This window comes from Salminus brasiliensis, chromosome 16 (assembly GCF_030463535.1).
Source record: "Salminus brasiliensis chromosome 16, fSalBra1.hap2, whole genome shotgun sequence".
NCBI lineage: Eukaryota > Metazoa > Chordata > Actinopteri > Characiformes > Bryconidae > Salminus > Salminus brasiliensis.
The window spans coordinates 5215143-5234548 of record NC_132893.1 but is presented as its reverse complement, the minus strand read 5'-3'; the positions used below and the strand labels follow the sequence as shown (position 1 = coordinate 5234548).

The window sequence follows — 19406 nt, the reverse complement described above, 5'->3', positions numbered from 1 at the left end:
TTATTCATTAAACTAACAGAATAGTAAGTAAACAATTACTCCTTAAAATAATTAGAAATTGTGCATTAAAACGTGCAGTAAGGTGCTCTTTGTACATTACTTTTTAACATATATTCATACACCTTTTTTAATGCTAATGTTTTTTTAGTTTTCTAAATTTAACACGTTGCAGAAAATAACAAACAAAACAACAAAATTCACTGTGCCATAACTTATGCACATACCTCTTATACCAAAGTGTAGGTACCCCTGATCCAATAACACAATTTTTATTTATATAAGTGAATAAATCCTTTTACAGGACAAACTTAAATATGAATTGAATTATTACATATTTTTTTTGCACATTTTAGACACCGTCCTTATGTGTCATTGCTTTTATACGTTACGTTTAATGTGATTCCCCCGATATGTGAAGGGCTGATGGGGCTCTAGGATGTGCAGGCTCGAGTCTCTGTAGAGGATGTGACTCATATCTGTGTCATTATTTCACACCAAACTGGAGCGTAACCTGTTTTAAACCCCCTGATAATGATAATGATGATGATGATGAGGAGGAGGAGGAGGAGGATGATGCAGGCGTTTTTAAAGAGGCGATGACGTAAGGCACCGTGACGTGGCGGCTCGCGGACTCAACCAAACGCTGTTTCACCTTCATCCCGCCTCTTCACAGAGACACGCGCTGGATTTAACCTCACACGCGTTTTCATTAGAGATAAATCCTTACCGTGTACAAGGCAGTATTTCTGACAACGTGGTGTTAACTCCTTCAAAAAAATGTGTTTCTGAAGGATGTATGCATATCTAATGTTTTTTTTTATTTTTATAAAATATAATACTATTGATACATGTAATGACAATTTGTAAACAAGGCTATTATACATTCAATATATCCTCTATATATTAATTTAGAAAATATAAAAATATATTAAATATATATTTCTTAATTTTCACTTAAATCTGGCAGTTGTTGTCAAAACAGATGTGTCAAAACGTCGCAATGAAATGCTTTTACACTGACTGCTATTGAAACGTAATGGTTTAAAATACACTATGTAATAGTTTAATGCTATTTTCCAGCATTGTTTATAGTCATTTAAATTAACTCAACTTTTAACAACGTATTTGTGTATTTGTGTCTTTTTTATATTTAAGTTAAAAACGTAAAAGCGATATTAAAACGATGTTTTATTATTATTAATAATATTAATAACAGTAATAACAATACTCATAATAATAATGATAAATATAATTATAAATATATAAATAAATTATTATTATTATTATTTATAACGTTAAACCGCTCGTATTCCGCTCCCTATTGGCCAGCGCCCACTGTCAATCACACCCTCCGGTATCACCGTTGGTTGCCGCTTTCTCCGTCAGTCTGAGCGATGGAGTGAAGCGGAGAGCCGGGAGGGTCTCAAACTTAGGGCTTAAACTTGGATTCGTACTAAACTTGTACTCCGACTGGAGGCGGATTAAGATACTCACATATCAGTTCACCAGAGACCGCCCTTCACTGCTCTGACCGACCGCGTCAAGTGACTGCCCACCGCCTGCCAACTGACGGTTAACGGAGCTGGACGAGTCTCCGCCAGTAGAGCACCAAACCCCCGCGAAGCTGCCGCTCCCTCCCCGCAGCAGTCATGTCGACCGCCGGAGACTTCGGAAACCCTCTGAGGAAATTCAAGCTGGTGTTTCTCGGAGAGCAGAGCGGTATGTTGAAGCCTTTATGTGGGTTGAAGGTGTCCGGAGCGGTCCGCTGGTTCTAGTTAGCTAGTTAGCTCCGTGCTAGCGCTCGGCCCGCAGACTGATGGCTAGCTAGCTAGCTAATGTTAGCTAGCTAGGCTAGCGGACTCCGGTTAAGCTCCCAGTCAGGACCTGCCTCGATAAATACTGTTAATTTTTGCATTTGTATGAGTTTATTTCGCATTTTCGACGCAGGTTGGGCTGTAATGCTGTTGAAATAGGTTGATATTGATGTAATTAGCGTAGTAAACTTAAGTTATTTACGGTAACGTTAATAATTTTGACGCAGTTGTCGTTGGTTTGACGTTTGTTGTCAGGCGGTCTTGCTTGGTCTTGGTCTTGCTTGTCAAATTGATTGCAGTGGTTTGTCTACAGACTGTAAGTCTAGTTATATTATGTATTTTAAGAGTGTAAATGTGGCTTTGTACTGTATTTTAGTAAATTAGGAGCAGTAATATTGCCTTGAAGGACAGATCAGATCATATACCGGCCCTGTTAAGATATCTAATGATGTTATTGATTCATTCATTCATCAGTAATGAATGTAATTGAAGGAGCCATGCTTTGTTAGTGTCTTTCTGCCTAAATCAAAATCTGTCCACATTTTCATATGTAAAATAGCTATGTAAGATATGTCCGGAGAGACCAAGTTCAGATTCAAGACTGTCTATTCTAGTCCTCACCATACTGCTAAACCTCCACTGATATTAAACATATCTTCATATTTCAGTCATTAAGATCATTCAGGGATTTTTGATGTGAAATGGTTCATTGAAGAGAAACTTGGAGCCTGTTTACACCTGATATGAACCTGCGTGTTAAATCTGTGCAGTGTCTGGCTCTGCTTTAGCCTGATTTTTGTTGTATTTTTATAAACATGTGTCTCCAGTGTGATCAGATGAAACCTTATATTACTTCCCTGTGTCAAAAGCACGTCAGCAGGTACACCATACACACCATACACACTCCGTAATACTGCCGGCAGTGGTCAATCATCTACCGAGATCCGTGACTGGCCACCTTCAGATGTTTGTTGGTTCAAAGGGGGGCGATCATAATCTGACCACAAGTCTGATATTCTTGATGTTTTAATGTCTGTTTTTTCTCGTTGTGAAGTGAAATCGGAACGTGATCCGTGATCATCGTAAACAGTGTCTCGCTGGCTATATCAGATGATCAGCTGCAGTTAGGTAATGTGTATGAGTTTAAGTCTGTGGAAAACCTCCTCATGCTGTAGGGCACTAATTCTTCTGGGGTAAAACACCTGGCTTCACCTCACAGGCCGATTCATGCTTCTGTCTTGCTCGTACAAGCTCGATGAGCCACACATTGAGGCTTTCAGAGATGTTTTGACTAGCAAATGAATGTTGTGCCTCGTGTGATGACTTGTGTAAGGGTGTTACGGATTTAGTATTTATTGACATATCAGATTTAAAACATGAAACATGCGTGAAATTAATTTGTGCACCTTTCTGTCTGTTTGAGGGTCTCATTGTTTCTGGATGCTGCTGTTTATGATCAAAACTAGGCATATCGGTTGTCTGCGAACATTTTTGCAAACAGACGCTTTGTATTATTTATGAGGTTAAATTCTACTTTTGCTATTCCAGTGCTAGTGCACCCCCAAGGTGGTTGAAAGTTCAGTTAGGTTGTGGTGGGCCAAATGTTAATGTCTCTAGCTATCCGTGCTGCCCACAGATGACCAAAATATGACAAATAGCCATGGTTAGTTAGCCATTTCAAATGTGACAGTCGTGTCCTGTTAGGCTGGAAGGTGGTTCAGTGTATATGTGTATTTATTAAGTTAGGCCGAAGAGCACAGGATGTCTTAACCTTTCTTGATGTCGCTGGCTCTCTTTTTTAGGCAGACAAACAAACAGTCAAGGCTGGCTACCCAAAGTCACACGTGCCATATCTAAGCTCTAGGGTTAACCTGCTACCCAGCATGGACTAGGGAGGTTGACTTAGAAGGCCAAGACCACACCACCACCAAACACCCGTTCTGCGTCCCTTGGTCCTTTGGTCCCCTGGCCGGACAGAATGCAGCCGTACCACTATCATATGAACACAGCGAAGTGTAACCTCTTGCAGAAGCGGTGGAAATGCTTAAGCCATTTACAGTGCCGGTGCTTTTGTTTTTTTCGAGTAGGCACATCGCCGTGTATATGTAGTTGTCTGAAATTGACGCTGACTCGAACTGCCCTCTAGTGGGTGTATTGCGAACATCCATGCCAACATAAATAACGCATAGAAGTATGTGGGCAGCGACGGTTACACATTAGAAGTGGGCGCCTTTAATTTCTGTATGTAAAGGGAGTACAAATGAGCTTTTGGATGTGGCAGCTCAGTATTACCCGACACGGCACTAACACATTTCTTTCTATACAGGAAAACCCTCAGACGTGTATGAAAACGGATCTTCCTTCAGTTGCCCTTTTCAGTGTTTTACTTGCCTGCATGTGTTCATGATTGACTGGCAGCATTTGCTTGTTTCCACACTAGGCAGTCCTGTCACAGCTAATCCAACTGTTAACTACATTCCAGTAAGGGGATGAAGCTGTAGATGGATTATGACAACCACACTCCCAAACGCACTGGATATTGGATTTTCCATCCAGTAACGGGTGTTCTACCACCCAAAACACGCGTGGAAACATGGTCGACCTCGCTCTCACAGGTACAGGGAGAGCAGCTGAATGCTGTCTCGGCTTGCCCTGCAGTGTACTGAGAAACATGTAGAGGCCGACACAAAAGCTGGCATTGATTGGTGAGCATAAGGAGCTCGAGTCATGTTCCGCAGTCTCTCAGGCACTCGCCTTTTCACTGCTCTGATTTTGACCAGGCTGAATGCTTGTCTGACCTGCCTAGATATGAAATACTGTTGAACTGCAATGTGAAAAAAAACAGTGAACCAGGGTGGGCCATGTACAGAACATCGATACGGCAATATATCACATATTAGGCATGATACGAGATCTTAATCATGTTAAAAAAAACACAAAAAAGCTGTGTGTGTGTACACCAATACCCAGTACTAGCCCTGTCCAGCTACTGTCTGATTGTCTGTTACTGTTGGTGTATTTAAGCCCCCACCCCTGAAGATAATGGATATTAGGCCTTTCAAAACTTAAGAATGTGGAAATAGGACAGATCATTTGAAGATTTTTCAAACCTGTGTGTGCTTATTGAACGTTTATTGAATGTTTGTGATGCTGGATTCTGCATTTAATTCATTTTAGCACAGTTAAAACCCTGAAGAAATAAACAATCTAATTCTGATAAAAGGATTGAGATCAAGATTGAGACTCTATATTAGCATTAAAGATATAATATCATTTGTATTTTTAAGGTTATATATGCAGTAAAACAAATACCACACATAGTGGCAGTAGCAGTGCTGTATATTTGTTTAAAGCTATTTTTTTTGCTGATACCAATATGATTCTGATGTCATCATGCGTCCCTATTTTTTATGTATCCGTATTGATATGTAAATGGATTATTGGATATCCACAATTACCAAATCAGTGTATTTCTATTTATGTTATTTCATTTATGTATTCACTGAATCCCTTCCACTTTTTAGAGGGGTGGAAAAATTGTGAAATGGACGTCCCCCAGTTGCATTGTGCCAATAATCGTGTTTGCAAAGAACCAGCACCACCAAGAACACACTATTGGTTTATTGTTTAATCCCAGTAGTAGATTGTGTAACATAATTACATGCATTAATAATTTTTCTACAGCTGAATATTGTATCTTTCTCTTTCACCTTTTCCCTTTAAAAAGCTGTAATGTGGGCTAACCTTCAGCAGATGCATCTTAGTGTGATCGTTTGCTTTTTTTTTTTTTATTGTTATTGTTCAATTATTGTTCATAGTCCCACCCTTACACAACGATGATCTCAGAATGGGATTGTGTTCTGTCACTGGTCAGACTCTCATAAATATTTGTCTCAAACATAAGCCAGAGCGAGTTGACTTGTCCATGTAACTTTCTCTGAAATTGAGTGACTATCGCTACTGCTGGTGAAGGCATGGGTGGGAAGGAGGCTGCAGAGGCCATAAGGAAGCAGTTGCTGCAGGTTTTCTCTGCAAGAATGTCTGGAATGATCCCAGTGTATAATTAGCCCAAGTGTTGGGTCAGAGCTTTGGCTGTCTTTCCTAGGTTATGGTGCTTCATAATCCTGGCAAAGTTCTTCATGAATCAGTGATGTGGATTTGCTTCTTTCAGAGGCTACTGAGGCTCTTCTGATGACCATTCGTTGCTTCTTTCCAGTGCCTGAAGTGTAATTACAGTTCCTATCGTCCCCAAAGGCCTGTACTTTTGGGTTCTGACTGCTGCGTATCTACGATCTGTTTCAAGTCTTAACCAATATGCACACAAACTAGATTGTAGACTTGATTTATAGAAATAATCTTCCTTTCAGATATGATTATAGAGCACAGACAGTTGTCTAGTCTATAATAACCCATTGAAGGACTTTTTAACACAGTCAGTTCCAGATGGGCGTGGACCATTGTCCATACTCAAGCAGTTGATTGCTTCTTACAAATAATTACGAATGTCTAGACTTGTGTTTTTCTCCCCACCTTTCTACTGAGCTGAGCCTTTCAGCTAGCCGAAGACTGGGCCGCTTCCTCAAACAGGCCTTAATTAGACATTACACATCGTTTGGAAGCTCTGATCTCTTTCATTAGCAGGAACGCATGCTCTGAGTGCTCGTTTCCATTTCGGTGCAGCAAGGTAAAGAGGTAATTGAGGGAAGGTCTAGCCTGATTACCATCTGCAAAGAGCAAAAGGAGTTGGATGAGTGGGTAGAGGCCGCAGTAGAGATCTTCTGTTGGGGACTTTGGACTCATGCAATGACCTCAGGCCTTTTAAAGAGACAACAACATATCTGGACACCATCCATAGGTTTTATCGTCATTGCTTTAAGGGAATAGTGATTTATCACTTACATCAGTTACAGTTGATTAGCCACTACATTAGGGATTGGCAGCTTTGATGCTTGATTGCTTGAGTACCTGTGTGTAGGTAGTTGCAACAGGAGTCTGTGACTGTGAGAGTGATTTCATGGTAAGCTGCACAACCCTCTGTCTGATCCTCTTGCATTGCAGTGTCTCAGTTTTACTGCTTGTTGTTGAGTGTGTTAATTATATGTAGAGTGAAAGCCACAGATTCCCGACGTCCAGCCAAGAGACACTGACAAACGGGGTGGACTGTCCTGAGTTATGGGAGGACAGGGCTGGGCTTGACTTATTTTCCAGACTGTGCAAGACTCAATGTTGCCAGTTAAGGTTGAATTGTAACAGAATTTGACTGGTTCATATGGTAGTGGTAGTAGTAATAATAATAATAAAAATATTATATAAAAATAACCTTTTAAACACAGTATGCAGCTCAAAGTGTTTCATAACATAAGATAATAAAACAGCAAGGCAAAGATAAAAACCCAAATAATATATATAAATAATAAAATATTAAATAGAAAATAATAAAAATAAAAAAATAATAAAGATAACTTACACAGAATGCAGTCAAAGGTAACAACTACACAAAGTAATAAACAATAGTAAATAAAACAGAAAGGCAAATGAAAGAAAAGTGATGTAAAATTGTTTACAAATTATAATACAACACAATTGATAACAGAATAGTAAAATAAAAATAATGTTAAAATATGAAATGAAAAATAGGTAAACAGTTATGATATGGTTATGAATAAAATATATATAAAACAAAATATATGGAAAATAAACAAACCCTTTGTATAAATATGTTGTGAAGCACTTCAAGCTGCATACATTGTAAAATAAAAAAGGTTTATATAAATAGTTATTACTAGAATTTTTGCATTTTTTATGTTTACTTTTATTACTACCGTTCTACATTTTTAAAGTTTTTCTTTTATTTTACATTCATTTCTTTTTATAAAGTTTCCTTATGTTGTGAAGCTGCATACTGTGTATTAAAAAGAGCTTTGTTCAAGCAAATCTTCATTTATGCAGAGTGTGCCGTTCTGTCAGGCTTGTACAGATTATTGCAGGTGTTTAACAGCGTTTTCTGCACAGCCATCAATTTAAATACTGCTGTTACAGATTTGGCAGGGGGCAGTTTTTGCTACTGCTTGTCTCAAAAGTGAAATAAGTACCACAGCGCTCCCGTCTTCGCTCTCGACACTGTATTTAAATACCAGTCTTGTGTGGCCCTTATTGTTTTTTTTTTTTTAAGAATGCTTTGTTTCACTGACAGTTTTGTCTTTCTTATTCTCTTATAGTTGGGAAGACTTCACTGATCACCAGATTCATGTATGACAGCTTTGATAACACCTACCAGGTGAGTAAAAAGCAGCCTGTAGCCTTTTAAGATTTCTGCAGAGCTGTAGAAATGAGCTCCGTCTGTTAGTTGAATGCTGAGCAGTTTCTCTGCCTAACGTGCCACGTTTTGAATTTACAGGCCACAATAGGAATTGATTTTTTATCGAAAACGATGTACCTCGAAGACAGAACAGTGAGTATAATATTTCGTTTGCATCTTTTGCTTTAATCGCCCAGCATGTGTGTTTTGATTAGAGGTCGACCACTATTTCGAGCCGATATTGACATTTTTTAATATATTGGCATCAGCCAATATCCATGTTTAATAGTGCCGATTTAAATTCAGGCACGGCCGAGGTTTTGGATGCTACTAAGGCAAGTTTTTATTTACAGTTGGTTACTTGAGGACTTTGTTTTATATGAAAATGCAGAAAGTTTTGTTTGCAGCAATATTATTTATTTTTTAATATTTAATTTTTTATATTTTTTTCATTTGAATTGATTTTTATTTATAAAGATGGTTTAAGTCCGTGTTCAATAAATGACAAGGTTCAGAAATGTTGTGCATCTACTTGTTGTTGTTCTTATTCGTGTGACATGTTTACATGCAAATGAAGCGGAAAAACTACTAGATATCGGCCAAAAAAAAAATCATCCGCACATATCGGCTGACCCTGACCTTCAAACATTTGAGGCCTTAAAATGACAGTCTTTAGTAATGTGTCTCAAACGCAATGATTAGTGGTAATTATACGATGGAAGTGGATTGTTGGTGAGATACAGCAGCCTTTATTGCTGCACTGAAGTGAGGAACGTTTGTATATTGCGTGATAAGAGGAGCATGTTTTATTAGAGGTGGGCAGTATGGTAATATTTTATTGCATTTTGATAGATTTTGTTCTTACGATACACAGTATGCTTTGTATTTGGATAGCAGAGCCAATACTGGTGCATTTTGTCTGCATGTCAAAATATCACGATAAAATGTGTTTAACTTCGAAAGCCCTGCACATAAGCCTACATCTCAGGTCGTCACCCTCATAACTATCAAGCTGCTTTCACACTAAACACTTTTAAACATGTTATTTTTACTAGGATGTGCGGCGCAGACACAGGTTTTCAGATCATAACCTATCAAGAAAAGGTTTAGCATGGCAGCAGGTATCCAAACTTGGCCCTCGTTTGCTTCCAGGTTTGTAGTTACTTGCGTTTAACCTAGCTAAGAAGAGGTGGCCTCTGAAGTAAATTTGCCCAGCTAACATGCGGTCTCCAACTAGCCAGCTCACATATGCAGACCCTCCCTCGCTACAGAGTCAGTCTTCCACTTTCATGCCCAACTGACAAGTGGTGTTGACCGCAGCTTGGACCACAGTGTGGAAGCAGCTTTACTATTGTAATATGGATCAGTTTTTTATAGACCCTAGCATAGAATCATGTGAGTAATAAGGCAAGGGCTTATTACCATATCGCCCACCCTTGTATTATACCCGATTTATTTCTTCATGGACATTAGCAGTTTGTAAATGCGTGCAGGTATTGAAGAGTTAAAAAAAATAGATATATAAATAATACATTTTGTGGTGGGAACCTTAGGGAAATTTAGAACAACTGACCAGAAAAACAATTGCGCATGTTCCTTTTCTGGACTGCTTCTTGGCTGTATAGCTATGTTGTATGTTGGTTTTTGTAAGCAAATACCTGCTGATATTGATTGCCCTGCATCTCTATTAAATGACTATACCACTTTTACACCCTTAACCCTCCAAACACTGCAGCTCCATCTGAAGGCCTGAGCCCTTAAAAGCTGGGCCTTTGTGTATCCCTCCAGTATCAAGACTGCCTCTTTTACCTTTCTGTCTCAGCCTCTACCTACCGTTCTCTCTCTCGCTCGCTCTCTCTCTCGCTCTCTGTCTCGCTCTCGCCCTGGCCAAGTCTGACCAAGTCTGATTTCTTCCAAATCCCCTTCTGCTCATTCCCATATCAATTAACTGATGAATCTTTTTCAGCCATTTACAGTTGCAGAGCTCATCCCTAGTCAGTCCCATTTGTTCTGTTTCACTTTCAGATTTGTTGCATGTGCCTGTTCCTGTTTAACCCCTTCACTTTTGCTTTGGTGGAGCCACTAATTTCTTTTTGCTCCTATTTTTATTTTTATCTCAGCGTTACTTCTGGCTGTTTTCTGTGCACATATTTTCCATTTCTTTCCACTTTTTTTTTGTTTCCCTCCTTTATTATTTATCCCATCCCACACAGATAAGGTTGCAGCTCTGGGACACGGCAGGCCAGGAGCGCTTCCGTAGCCTCATTCCCAGTTACATCCGCGACTCTGCTGCCGCTGTGGTAGTATACGACATCACAAGTAGGTACCTCAGGCCCGCCAGCCTGAATTGCCTGACCCGAACCTCCCCGCAAACCCTCCCCCGTCCCGCCGTCCGTCCAGTTCCCTCCTCTCTTACTGCTGCCTCTCCTTCGTCTCTCCTCCCTTTCCCGTCCCCTCTCTCTCCCTCTTCCTTCTGTTTCTCTGGGGCTCGATTGGTGGGCTAGGTGCGGCTGCAGCTGTGGGACACGGCAGGACAGGAGCGCTTCCGCAGTCTGATCCCCAGCTACATTCGCGACTCTACCGTGGCCGTCGTAGTCTATGACATCACAAGTGAGTGCGGAGCCCTGGGGCCAACGACTCTTGGGGAAGAGCACACGAGATGGCATATAAAATCAGACCTCTTTCTTCTGAGTTTTTGCGTCTTTACCTGCACACTTTTTGGCTTTTTGTTTTTTTCCGCCTGCAGTGTCCCTTCTTTTTCTTTCTTTGTGATCGTTTTATTTTTTACGCATTTCTTTGTTGGGCACCTGTGTTTTTATGTTGTCCCCTTTTTTTGAGGATTTTAATTTTGGTTCCACCCATCAGTGCAGTTAACTCTGTTTATTTTAATTCTTGTTGTAAACTGGTATTGACCCTTATTATACACCATTCCATATTTATTTATTAATTCATTATAAAGTCCTGCATTTTATGTCCTTACACTGTATGTGTAATATAATTCTGAATGTGTTCTGAAAGTCATTTGAAAGGGAGGTTTCCTATTATTATTATTATGATTATTATTATACTGATGATATTTCAGTGTGTTTTGGCAACGCATTCATTTCTAGTTAGTCATTAATAAACAACATGTTTTTTTGGCCCTTGGTGATGGAACCCTTGGTGTTTTAGGGCTACATAAAAACGCATTTAAACCATTTAGACACTCATCTGATCACTCAAACCACTTCAGGAGGTGGTCTGATCTGAGATCAAACACATCTGTCTCTCTCCAAGATGCTTTCAGCAACCAGAACCCCTCCCAGTACAACCCAAACACCAGTAATAATTACAGTATAACGAGTGAATTAGCATATTCCGTCCTAAGCAGCAATCGGATTCCAGTCTCACTGACCAGAGACATATTTGAGTGTAAACATGTGAAAATGTTATTAGGATACAATCCAGATATACTAGTCACATGAAGTGTTTGCACTGCTATAACCAACAGATTAGTATGTGATTTAAATGCAGCTTGGGTGCGTGTACACTTGCATTTCTATGTGGTTTGGCCTTATCCAGATATAACCCTGATACTCATTTCGAAAAGCTGTGTTTCTCCCAGCCACACAAAAACAGAGTCCGGAGAACTCTCCAACCTAGAGAGAAAAGGCTCAGTTTTTAAAATATCAGCATACTTGTGGACAGGGCCTTAAATAGCACATCAATAATATAAGAATAGCACTGCAACTGTGAGCTGTGGAGGTGGTCAGACCACACCAAAACAGCGGCACATTCATCAAATGAAGTCAGTGTGACAACATAGTTTGAGCTTGTGAAACCAGAGCTTCAGATCTAAACCACCTCTGGTGCAACTGCAGCTAGTCTGGGTAAACCTTCAGTCTGTCCACAGTAACAATATTGCGTGTGATGAGTGTTGCTGTGTTGCCTTATTATTGAATATCATGACATATATTTGCCTTGAGGTCAGGCAAGGTTGATGTGTTATTCCACTCTGGTGTATTTCCAGTATTCCTGCTAGATATGTGTCGAAGGCCATCGTTTTGATTGAAGTTGCTGGAATGGGTTAGTCTTGTAATCCTGTAATCACCAGCACACCTTATGAGTCATTTTAAATACTTCTGGGCACTACTGGTTATAGACACGTGGGCCAAGAGAACCTTATTTCCCCCCCTTTCCTTTCCCTTTGTCCTTATTTGTGCTTGGTTTGGTGTTCATCTGTTTTGTCCTTGTTTGTTTGTTTGTTTGTTTTTTGTTTTTATATATAAATTTATATATATATAGATTTTTTTCTCCACTTGCACTTGTCTTTAAGATGTAATGAACATATGTAATTTTCTGTTCTTAGATGTCAACTCCTTCCAGCAGACCACAAAATGGATTGACGATGTCAGAACAGAGAGAGGAAGTGACGTCATCATCATGCTGGTCGGGAACAAGACAGATCTTGCAGACAAAAGGTGTGTGTGCTAATAGTGGAGTTGCAAAATAGGTCACTCGGGAACAATTGCCATTTCCTTCTAGTGCCAGGCGTTGTTCCGCCAGTGCTCCATATTAGGCTTCTTAAAGGGAAGGAGATGTAATGAAAGGCTTTACCAGTGTTTTCTATTAACCGTAGCATCTTTACCGTCACTTATCATACTTTGTCTGTGTGCTGTCCAGCACCCTGTAACCTTTTTCCATCTACCACAGGCAAGTATCAATTGAAGAGGGCGAAAGGAAAGCCAAAGAGCTGAATGTAATGTTTATTGAGACTAGTGCTAAAGCAGGCTACAATGTTAAGCAGGTGAGTTTGAGTGTGAGCCGCAGCCTCCAGCCCTCCTCAGCTGCTGCTATTCTTGCTCCTGTTGGGATCCTCAGCCTGGGCAAAAAGGTCAAGCCAGCAGCATGTATGTAAACTTTGATTTGGCCTTGATTTCATCTGCAAAGATGTTGTCAGCGTTGATTGGCTTGTTAATTATCTTCTACACAGTTACTCAACATGACCTGTCCAGAGTTTTTGCCATATATCCATATACTGTAGGTTAACAATTCCTGGTTGTAGCCCATCAGATATTGCACAAGTCATCCTTTTCCCTTGTCCAACAATGGAAAACGAACACCAGACCAGACATTATGTGGGTACTGGCATAGTCTAAGTTCAGCAGGTGGCAGTATGTGTAGTTCTGCTAGTGTGTGTACATGCCAGCATTTATAGTTATAGTCTACCTGATAATATAGCAACTCTGTGTATGCTGGAGTACGTTGATGTCAGTATGTATTAAGATGTGCCAAAATGAGCCTCTCTTTGGAGCAAGACCAGCAGCAGCAGAGAAGGAGAGGCGCGGAAAGCGATTTCACTTCACTGTGTTTAATTAGTTTTTTTCTTTTCTCTTGCTTTTGTCCGTTTGTCTGCGTACTGGCTATCTGTGTGAATGAAATGTGTGTGTCTGTGTGTGTGAATGGGCATGCGCATGTCTCCTATCGCAGACAGATAACAACTGAGGAGGGAGAACAGAGAGCTAAAGAAATGAATGTTCTGTTTATCGAAACGAGCGCAAAGACAGGATACAGTGTGAAACAGGTAGAGGGTGTTTGTGTGTGTGTGTGTGTGTGTGTTGATGGGGTTGATGCTTTGGTTTGTCCACTGCCTTCACGAATGCCCACATTGGAGTGTCTCGCTGATTTTAGCAGAAGTACCTCCGTTAATGCACTTGCACACTTTTGTCTGCTTGGGTTTTTTACGGCTTAATCGGGAGTGAGTGGTGGGGGTGAATCCTGAATCCTCTCAGTGATTTGGTTGCCGGCAGTGCATCTTTTTCTGTAAGAGAAGACCTGCATAATCATTAGCTTTTGATTCTCATTGTCCACCTGAAGTGCTGAACAAACCACTCTTAATCACTGGCTTATCATCAGGGAGCAAATCAACTGCATCTTCTAAAGCTGTGGTCCTCACAGCAGTCCTTCGGGACCTTCAGATTTGTGCTTCAAACCAGTTAAAAACACACAGGGGGGAGGTGTGTGTGTGTCCGTCCCTGACGCTCGGTTTGAGAAGCACTGTTCTAAAGGTCATGAACCATAGGCACAGAAACTTCAGTACTCCAGTAAGATTTGAGCTACATGTTAACTGGATGTTATCTAGCATCAGCTAGAGTACTTTACAGCTAACTAACATCAGCTCATGGTAGCTAGATGTTCACTGCTCAGACTGGTTGGTTAAATGTTAACTACTGTACCTGGATGTTGGCTGTATGTTAACTGTTCTAGCTGCTGTTAGCTAGATGTTAACTACTTTACCTGGATGTAAGCAGCTGTAACTGATGTTAGCTAGATGTTAGGTATTGTATTTGATGTTAGCTGGATGTTACAGACTCTAGCTGTTAGCTGTATGTTAGCAACTATAACTGATGTTGGCTACATATTAGGTTCCGTATCTGATGTTGGCTGGATGTTAACTTTACTAGTTGATGTTGGCTGAATGTTGACCTCACTAGCTGATGTGAAATTCCCCAGCTGATGTTGACTAGACAAAAATTACATACTAATGCATACATCCTAGCTGTACATTTACATGTACGTTATTTGACAGACGCTCTTATCCAGAGCAAGTACCACTTTATTCATGTTACAGTGGCAGATAAAAGTGGTATAGGAAGTCTTTCTGATGAGAAAGGGAATCGAACCCCATTCTGCCGGTCCCCACTACCCCATTAGATCCGTTGTGGTACCATGCTAACACAGTTCCCAACAATACAGTAAAAGAAACAGGAAAAGCCCCCACTCTTCATGGTCGAACCTTTGTCATTCTGACAAGTTCTGGCTTTTGTTGGATGAAAGCTGGGTATTCAGGGCCTGTTCTGAGCAGCCTTTGTCTCCTCAGTGGGGAGAAAAGACTTTTTTTTGGCTAGAGACTCTGAATTAGCCTCATTGTTGGAGTGAAACGGAAAGCGGGCAGAGGCAGAACAGACATCTTGCTCAGCTCAAGCTGTTTGTCATGCCGAGCTTCAGTGTTGTCAGTCTGCTGATTCATCCTCTCTTCTGGCTTTGAGGGAGCAGCACAAGGCATAGTTCCTTCCAGCTGTCTATCAATTCTGATTGATTACACAGGGTAGTGCGTTTTGTGAGAGCCGCAACAGCATACAGTGCATTTTTCGATGGGGGCAAATAGACAAATAGCACTTAAAGCTGTTGGACAGTGGAGAAAATCAAGCTGCCTCTCGCATCTGACCTGGGGACATCCTCAGGTGGTCGTGTCTAGTCCATGACTTAATTATGTGGGTCTGAATGGATCTGGAGCTGATCAAGAGGATATTGCTGAGAAAAGAAAATGGGCAAATCCAACAGAAGCTGCTGCTGCTGCTCTTTGCAGAACAATAGACTGACCGCCCCAGACTCCAGGCCTCAACATCACTGTGTTTCTTCTCATATCTAAAAGTCTAAAAGCGATTCCAGTGAAAAGAATGGAAACCTGATATTAGATTTAGTTTCTGAGACTTGGGGTTGGCAGTATGATGGTATTTCATCGAAATTGAGATATAATCTGTTAACTTAAAGCAAGTGAGTGTATTGTGGGTATCGTCAGTTCTTTAATAACATTGATTTTATGGCACAAAAGTCCAATACAATGCGTTCCTTGAGTATTTAAGTTGTTGCTTAAAGTATAAATGTATAAACAGTAGAGATGGAAAATCGATTGGCTATGTATCAATATTGGACGAATGTCAGCCAAAATATTCAACCGCTGATTGCCCGATATTGCTCTAATTAGCCGAGCTCTGCATGAGGCACCTCGGACGCTCACAGGATGCTGCAATACTGGGTTTACCGCTAGTTACGAAGCTGGTGTACGACTGCAGCTGCCCACTGCAACAGCCCAAAAAACAGTTTTGTACTCCATTCCATCTGCTGTATTCATCGGCATGGTGTTTTTTCACCATATCTTACTCAAACTCATGTATTTGTTGAATAAATAAAAGGCAGCACGACGAAAAGTGCAGCAGCAGCCGTTGGAAAGCACAAAAGCAAGAAATCAGGTCCAAAGGGATGGAGTTTCCATCACTGGATTGGGTTTCCACTCTGAGCTCCACAGTGCAGCTCTGCACAGGAATTCACGACTCAGCTGGTGCTATGAGTTTCGCACCGTTTTAAATATATCTCATAGTAAAGCACATGCTTTGCAGGACAGTGCACCCCTGCACGATGATGCATTACCAAAATGGTTGCCTGCAAACATTTATGTGACATCTAGCCCCGCCCTCGATTGGTATCGGTGGTCAAGTGATCACACTGAAAGACGATCAACAATCAGTATCGACCCCATAATCACTGATCCGTCCCTCTCTGATCAATAGCAAGTATGTGACTTTTGTTGTCTTTGAGGTGTGGTTTGTTTTCTCTGGAAAGATGGTGGTTCTCCATCCAATAATTTTGTGATGAGTTGTGGATGATAAGGTAGGGTGGAGTGGCGATCATTCAACATCCTGACCTCACTCATGCACTTGTCGCTGAATGCAATCAAATCATCATCACAACACTAAAATGTGGTAGTAAGCCTTCCCTGGACAGTAGAGACAGTTACTCCAGTAAACCTTTTTTTTATGCCCTTGATTTTGGAAGGAATAGTGAATGAGCAGGTGTCCCAATACTTTTGTCAATAGACTATCAGCAGTCATCTTACATAATTTACAATGTGGCCACCTTTATAAAAGCTTTCCTGCTTTAAAGATGAAGACATTTGTGCACGCACACATGCACACTTGCGCACACAGCTTTTTAGCTTCATCTGGACTTGTGTGATTGGCTGCTTGCTGTTTTTATTATTTTATTATTAATTATTTGTATATTTTTCATACTAATTAACTCTGTGGACCTTAACAATAGAGCCTTGTCTATTCTCCCTCCTCCAGCTTTTCCGGCGCGTGGCTGCCGCCCTGCCCGGCATGGAGAGCACACAGGACAAGAGCAGAGAAGACAGTATCCTTCACTATTCCCTGCAGGACGAGTGTGTACGCTGCTTTGTGTCTGTCTGTCTGTCTGTCTGTCTGTCTATCTGCGTGTCTGTGTGTCTGTGTGCGCACACCATAAACAAACATACTCCGCAGTTGATTTGCTTAACTGTTCGTCCGCAGTGATTGACATAAAGCTGGAGAAGCCCCCGGAACAGCCGGTCAGCGAAGGCGGCTGTTCTTGCTAAGGCCTCATCCCGCCTCATCCCTCCTCATCCCTCCTCACTCCTTTCTCTTTCTCCATCTCTTTCTCTCTTGGTCCTTCTCGCTCCTCCCTCTCTCAACTGCAGTATCGGTGCCCCCTCACCCCCCCACACACATACCCCCTCACCCTCTCCAAGCCTGGAACCAGAAGAACACTACTTGTCCATCGTCCTCAGCCAAGCTTTCTGCTGACTCACTGAGATGACCTTAAGCTTATGAAGCACAATGTGGATGTGAAAGGTGTCGCCGCTTCTTCTTCTTTTTTGTCCCCCCCCCCACAAAGTTTTGAACTCCGTTTATTGTTGTTATTATAATTATAATTATTATAATTATTATTATTATTATTATTTTGGCGATTTTTTTGTATGTTCTGTTTGTTGGCACTGTACCTTGAACAGATCAATGCTTATGCCACATTTAGGCTCACGTGATGCAATGCACCTGATGAGGTGCGGAATTGGGAAACTTACGTATCTGTCCTAAGTGAGCGCTGAACAATTAAAGGGAAGAGTTTGGCAAAGGATCGCTCACCCTGAATACAGTTGATCAACCAAGACATGTTTTAGTATCTGAAATTTCACATTATAAGCCAATATTTGCTTTAACAAATGAAGCTCTGGTCGTGTTTTGAGCGAGTGGGGGGCGTTGTGTCGACCGAGTCGGTGACAGTCTAACAGCAGTCTTTGTTAGCAATGTGAGTCTAGCACCTCCAGCCTAGAAAAATTTCAGATACCAAACATGTCTTTGCTTTTTCGCCAAACTATTCCTTTAATTAATGGGTTCTAACCAATACTGAAGAAAATACTGGATAGAGTACTTTTCCTACCAAAGAGTACTCGAGTGCTACATATGCCAGAGGTCCTGTCTTACACAGGGTATGATTGGGAGTGCAAACTAAAACTAAAGGCATGTCGCATGTTTACGGGGGGTCGGGATTGAACTTAATCTAGATCATCAATTATCGGCTATGCAGGGCTGTTTTGTCATGGGGAGAACACCATCAAACGAGACCCCATCCTTTATTTACATTACAGAAGCTCTTGTACATGGAGCTGCTTTCAGCATGAAACAGCCTCAAGTCTCTCTTTTCTTTAGGCCATTTTTTTTTCACCTCGGCTGCCATTTTTCTTCTACACAGAGTGTTGAAAAATTCAGTAGCACATTAGTAGGAAACGTACGGTTAGAACAGTAGGTAATTATTATTTTTTTATATTAAGGGACGTTATCATAGACATCACCTGATTATATCAATATGCAGCCATGCCTTTAAGAGTTTTTATAGGGCTTCCACAGGCTTTTTTTGTTAGCATTGTTAAGAAGTTTGATTTAATGTAATATTGACACTTTAGCTGTCTGTGTTGTCCTCATATATTGGTTTGTTGAATCAACCATGATGTGTAATATTTATTTCTACTCTGATCATGACGCTTTTTTTTTTTTTTGTGTGTGTGTGTGGTCATAATTCACAATTCAGCTTTGTAGACTCCCACAAAAACAAACCCTCCCATGGACAGCAGATTTAAACAAGCTCAAGATACAGTGCAATTTGAGTGGTGTTTTTTGTTTGTTTGTTTGTTTGTTTGTTTGTTTTTCTCCCCCCACCCAGAGTTTTGGTTTTCTACCCGGAGGAAAGACCATATATGGTCAACATTACCTCCAAGTTTTTCCTTTATTTTTTGTTTGTTTGTTTGTTTTTATTTGTGTTTTGTTTGTTTGTTTTTTTTGAACGGTTTTTAACTGTCACCACCGTGTGCTGCTGTGATGCCGTGTACAAAATGCTCATAATTTGCACTGCTAGACTACATCAGTGTCTTATTGACATCCCTAATAAAGACCTTTATTTAGTGACTATGAAATTGGCTTTTTGTTTTGTTTTGGGGTTTTTTTCCACCCATTTTCTTCCCAATTTCATCCGTCAATTACCTAACCCATATGCAATGCCCCCGGCACCAGTGAGTGCGGACTAGCACACTGGGCGCAGTCAAACTGCTCATTTTGCAACACAGTCAGAGCCTGGAGAGCATGTGTAGCCGATGGCTAGCAGCATGATTCGGAAGATGGCTTTTTATTTTTTTTTTATAATGCATGGAAAATAAACATCCAAGC

At 40.8% G+C, this 19406-nt stretch overlaps 1 protein-coding gene across 5 annotated transcripts; it reads left to right on the top strand.

Moving 5' to 3' along the window:
* The first annotated feature begins 1368 nt into the window (after positions 1 to 1368).
* On the top strand, positions 1369 to 19156 carry rab6a (RAB6A, member RAS oncogene family). 5 transcript variants are annotated; one of them, XM_072658267.1, is made up of 9 exons: positions 1369 to 1719; positions 8033 to 8091; positions 8212 to 8265; positions 10617 to 10722; positions 12461 to 12572; positions 12805 to 12898; positions 13586 to 13675; positions 16998 to 17064; positions 17220 to 19156. In XM_072658267.1, the coding sequence occupies exons 1-9, from the start codon at positions 1650 to 1652 to the stop codon at positions 17282 to 17284; spliced, it is 717 nt and encodes a 238-aa protein (XP_072514368.1). In that variant the 5' UTR covers positions 1369 to 1649; the 3' UTR covers positions 17285 to 19156. The 5 variants fall into 5 exon arrangements, with proteins under 5 accessions (XP_072514368.1, XP_072514369.1, XP_072514372.1 ...); XM_072658268.1 differs by lacking the exon at positions 10617 to 10722 and adding an exon at positions 10326 to 10431; XM_072658271.1 differs by lacking the exon at positions 12805 to 12898 and having other exon boundaries at positions 13582 to 13675.
* The last annotated feature ends 250 nt before the right edge of the window (positions 19157 to 19406 follow it).

What these genes read in the sequence shown, in the direction of transcription:
- rab6a (XM_072658267.1), top strand. Translation starts at nt 1,650, where the DNA reads ATGTCGACCGCCGGAGACTTCGGAAACCCTCTGAGGAAATTCAAGCTG. An exon ending in GTTTCTCGGAGAGCAGAGCG is followed by an intron (nt 1,720 to 8,032) that starts GTATGTTGAAGC and finishes ATTCTCTTATAG; the next exon opens with TTGGGAAGACTTCACTGATC. An exon ending in CAGGCTACAATGTTAAGCAG is followed by an intron (nt 12,899 to 13,585) that starts GTGAGTTTGAGT and finishes TATCGCAGACAG; the next exon opens with ATAACAACTGAGGAGGGAGA.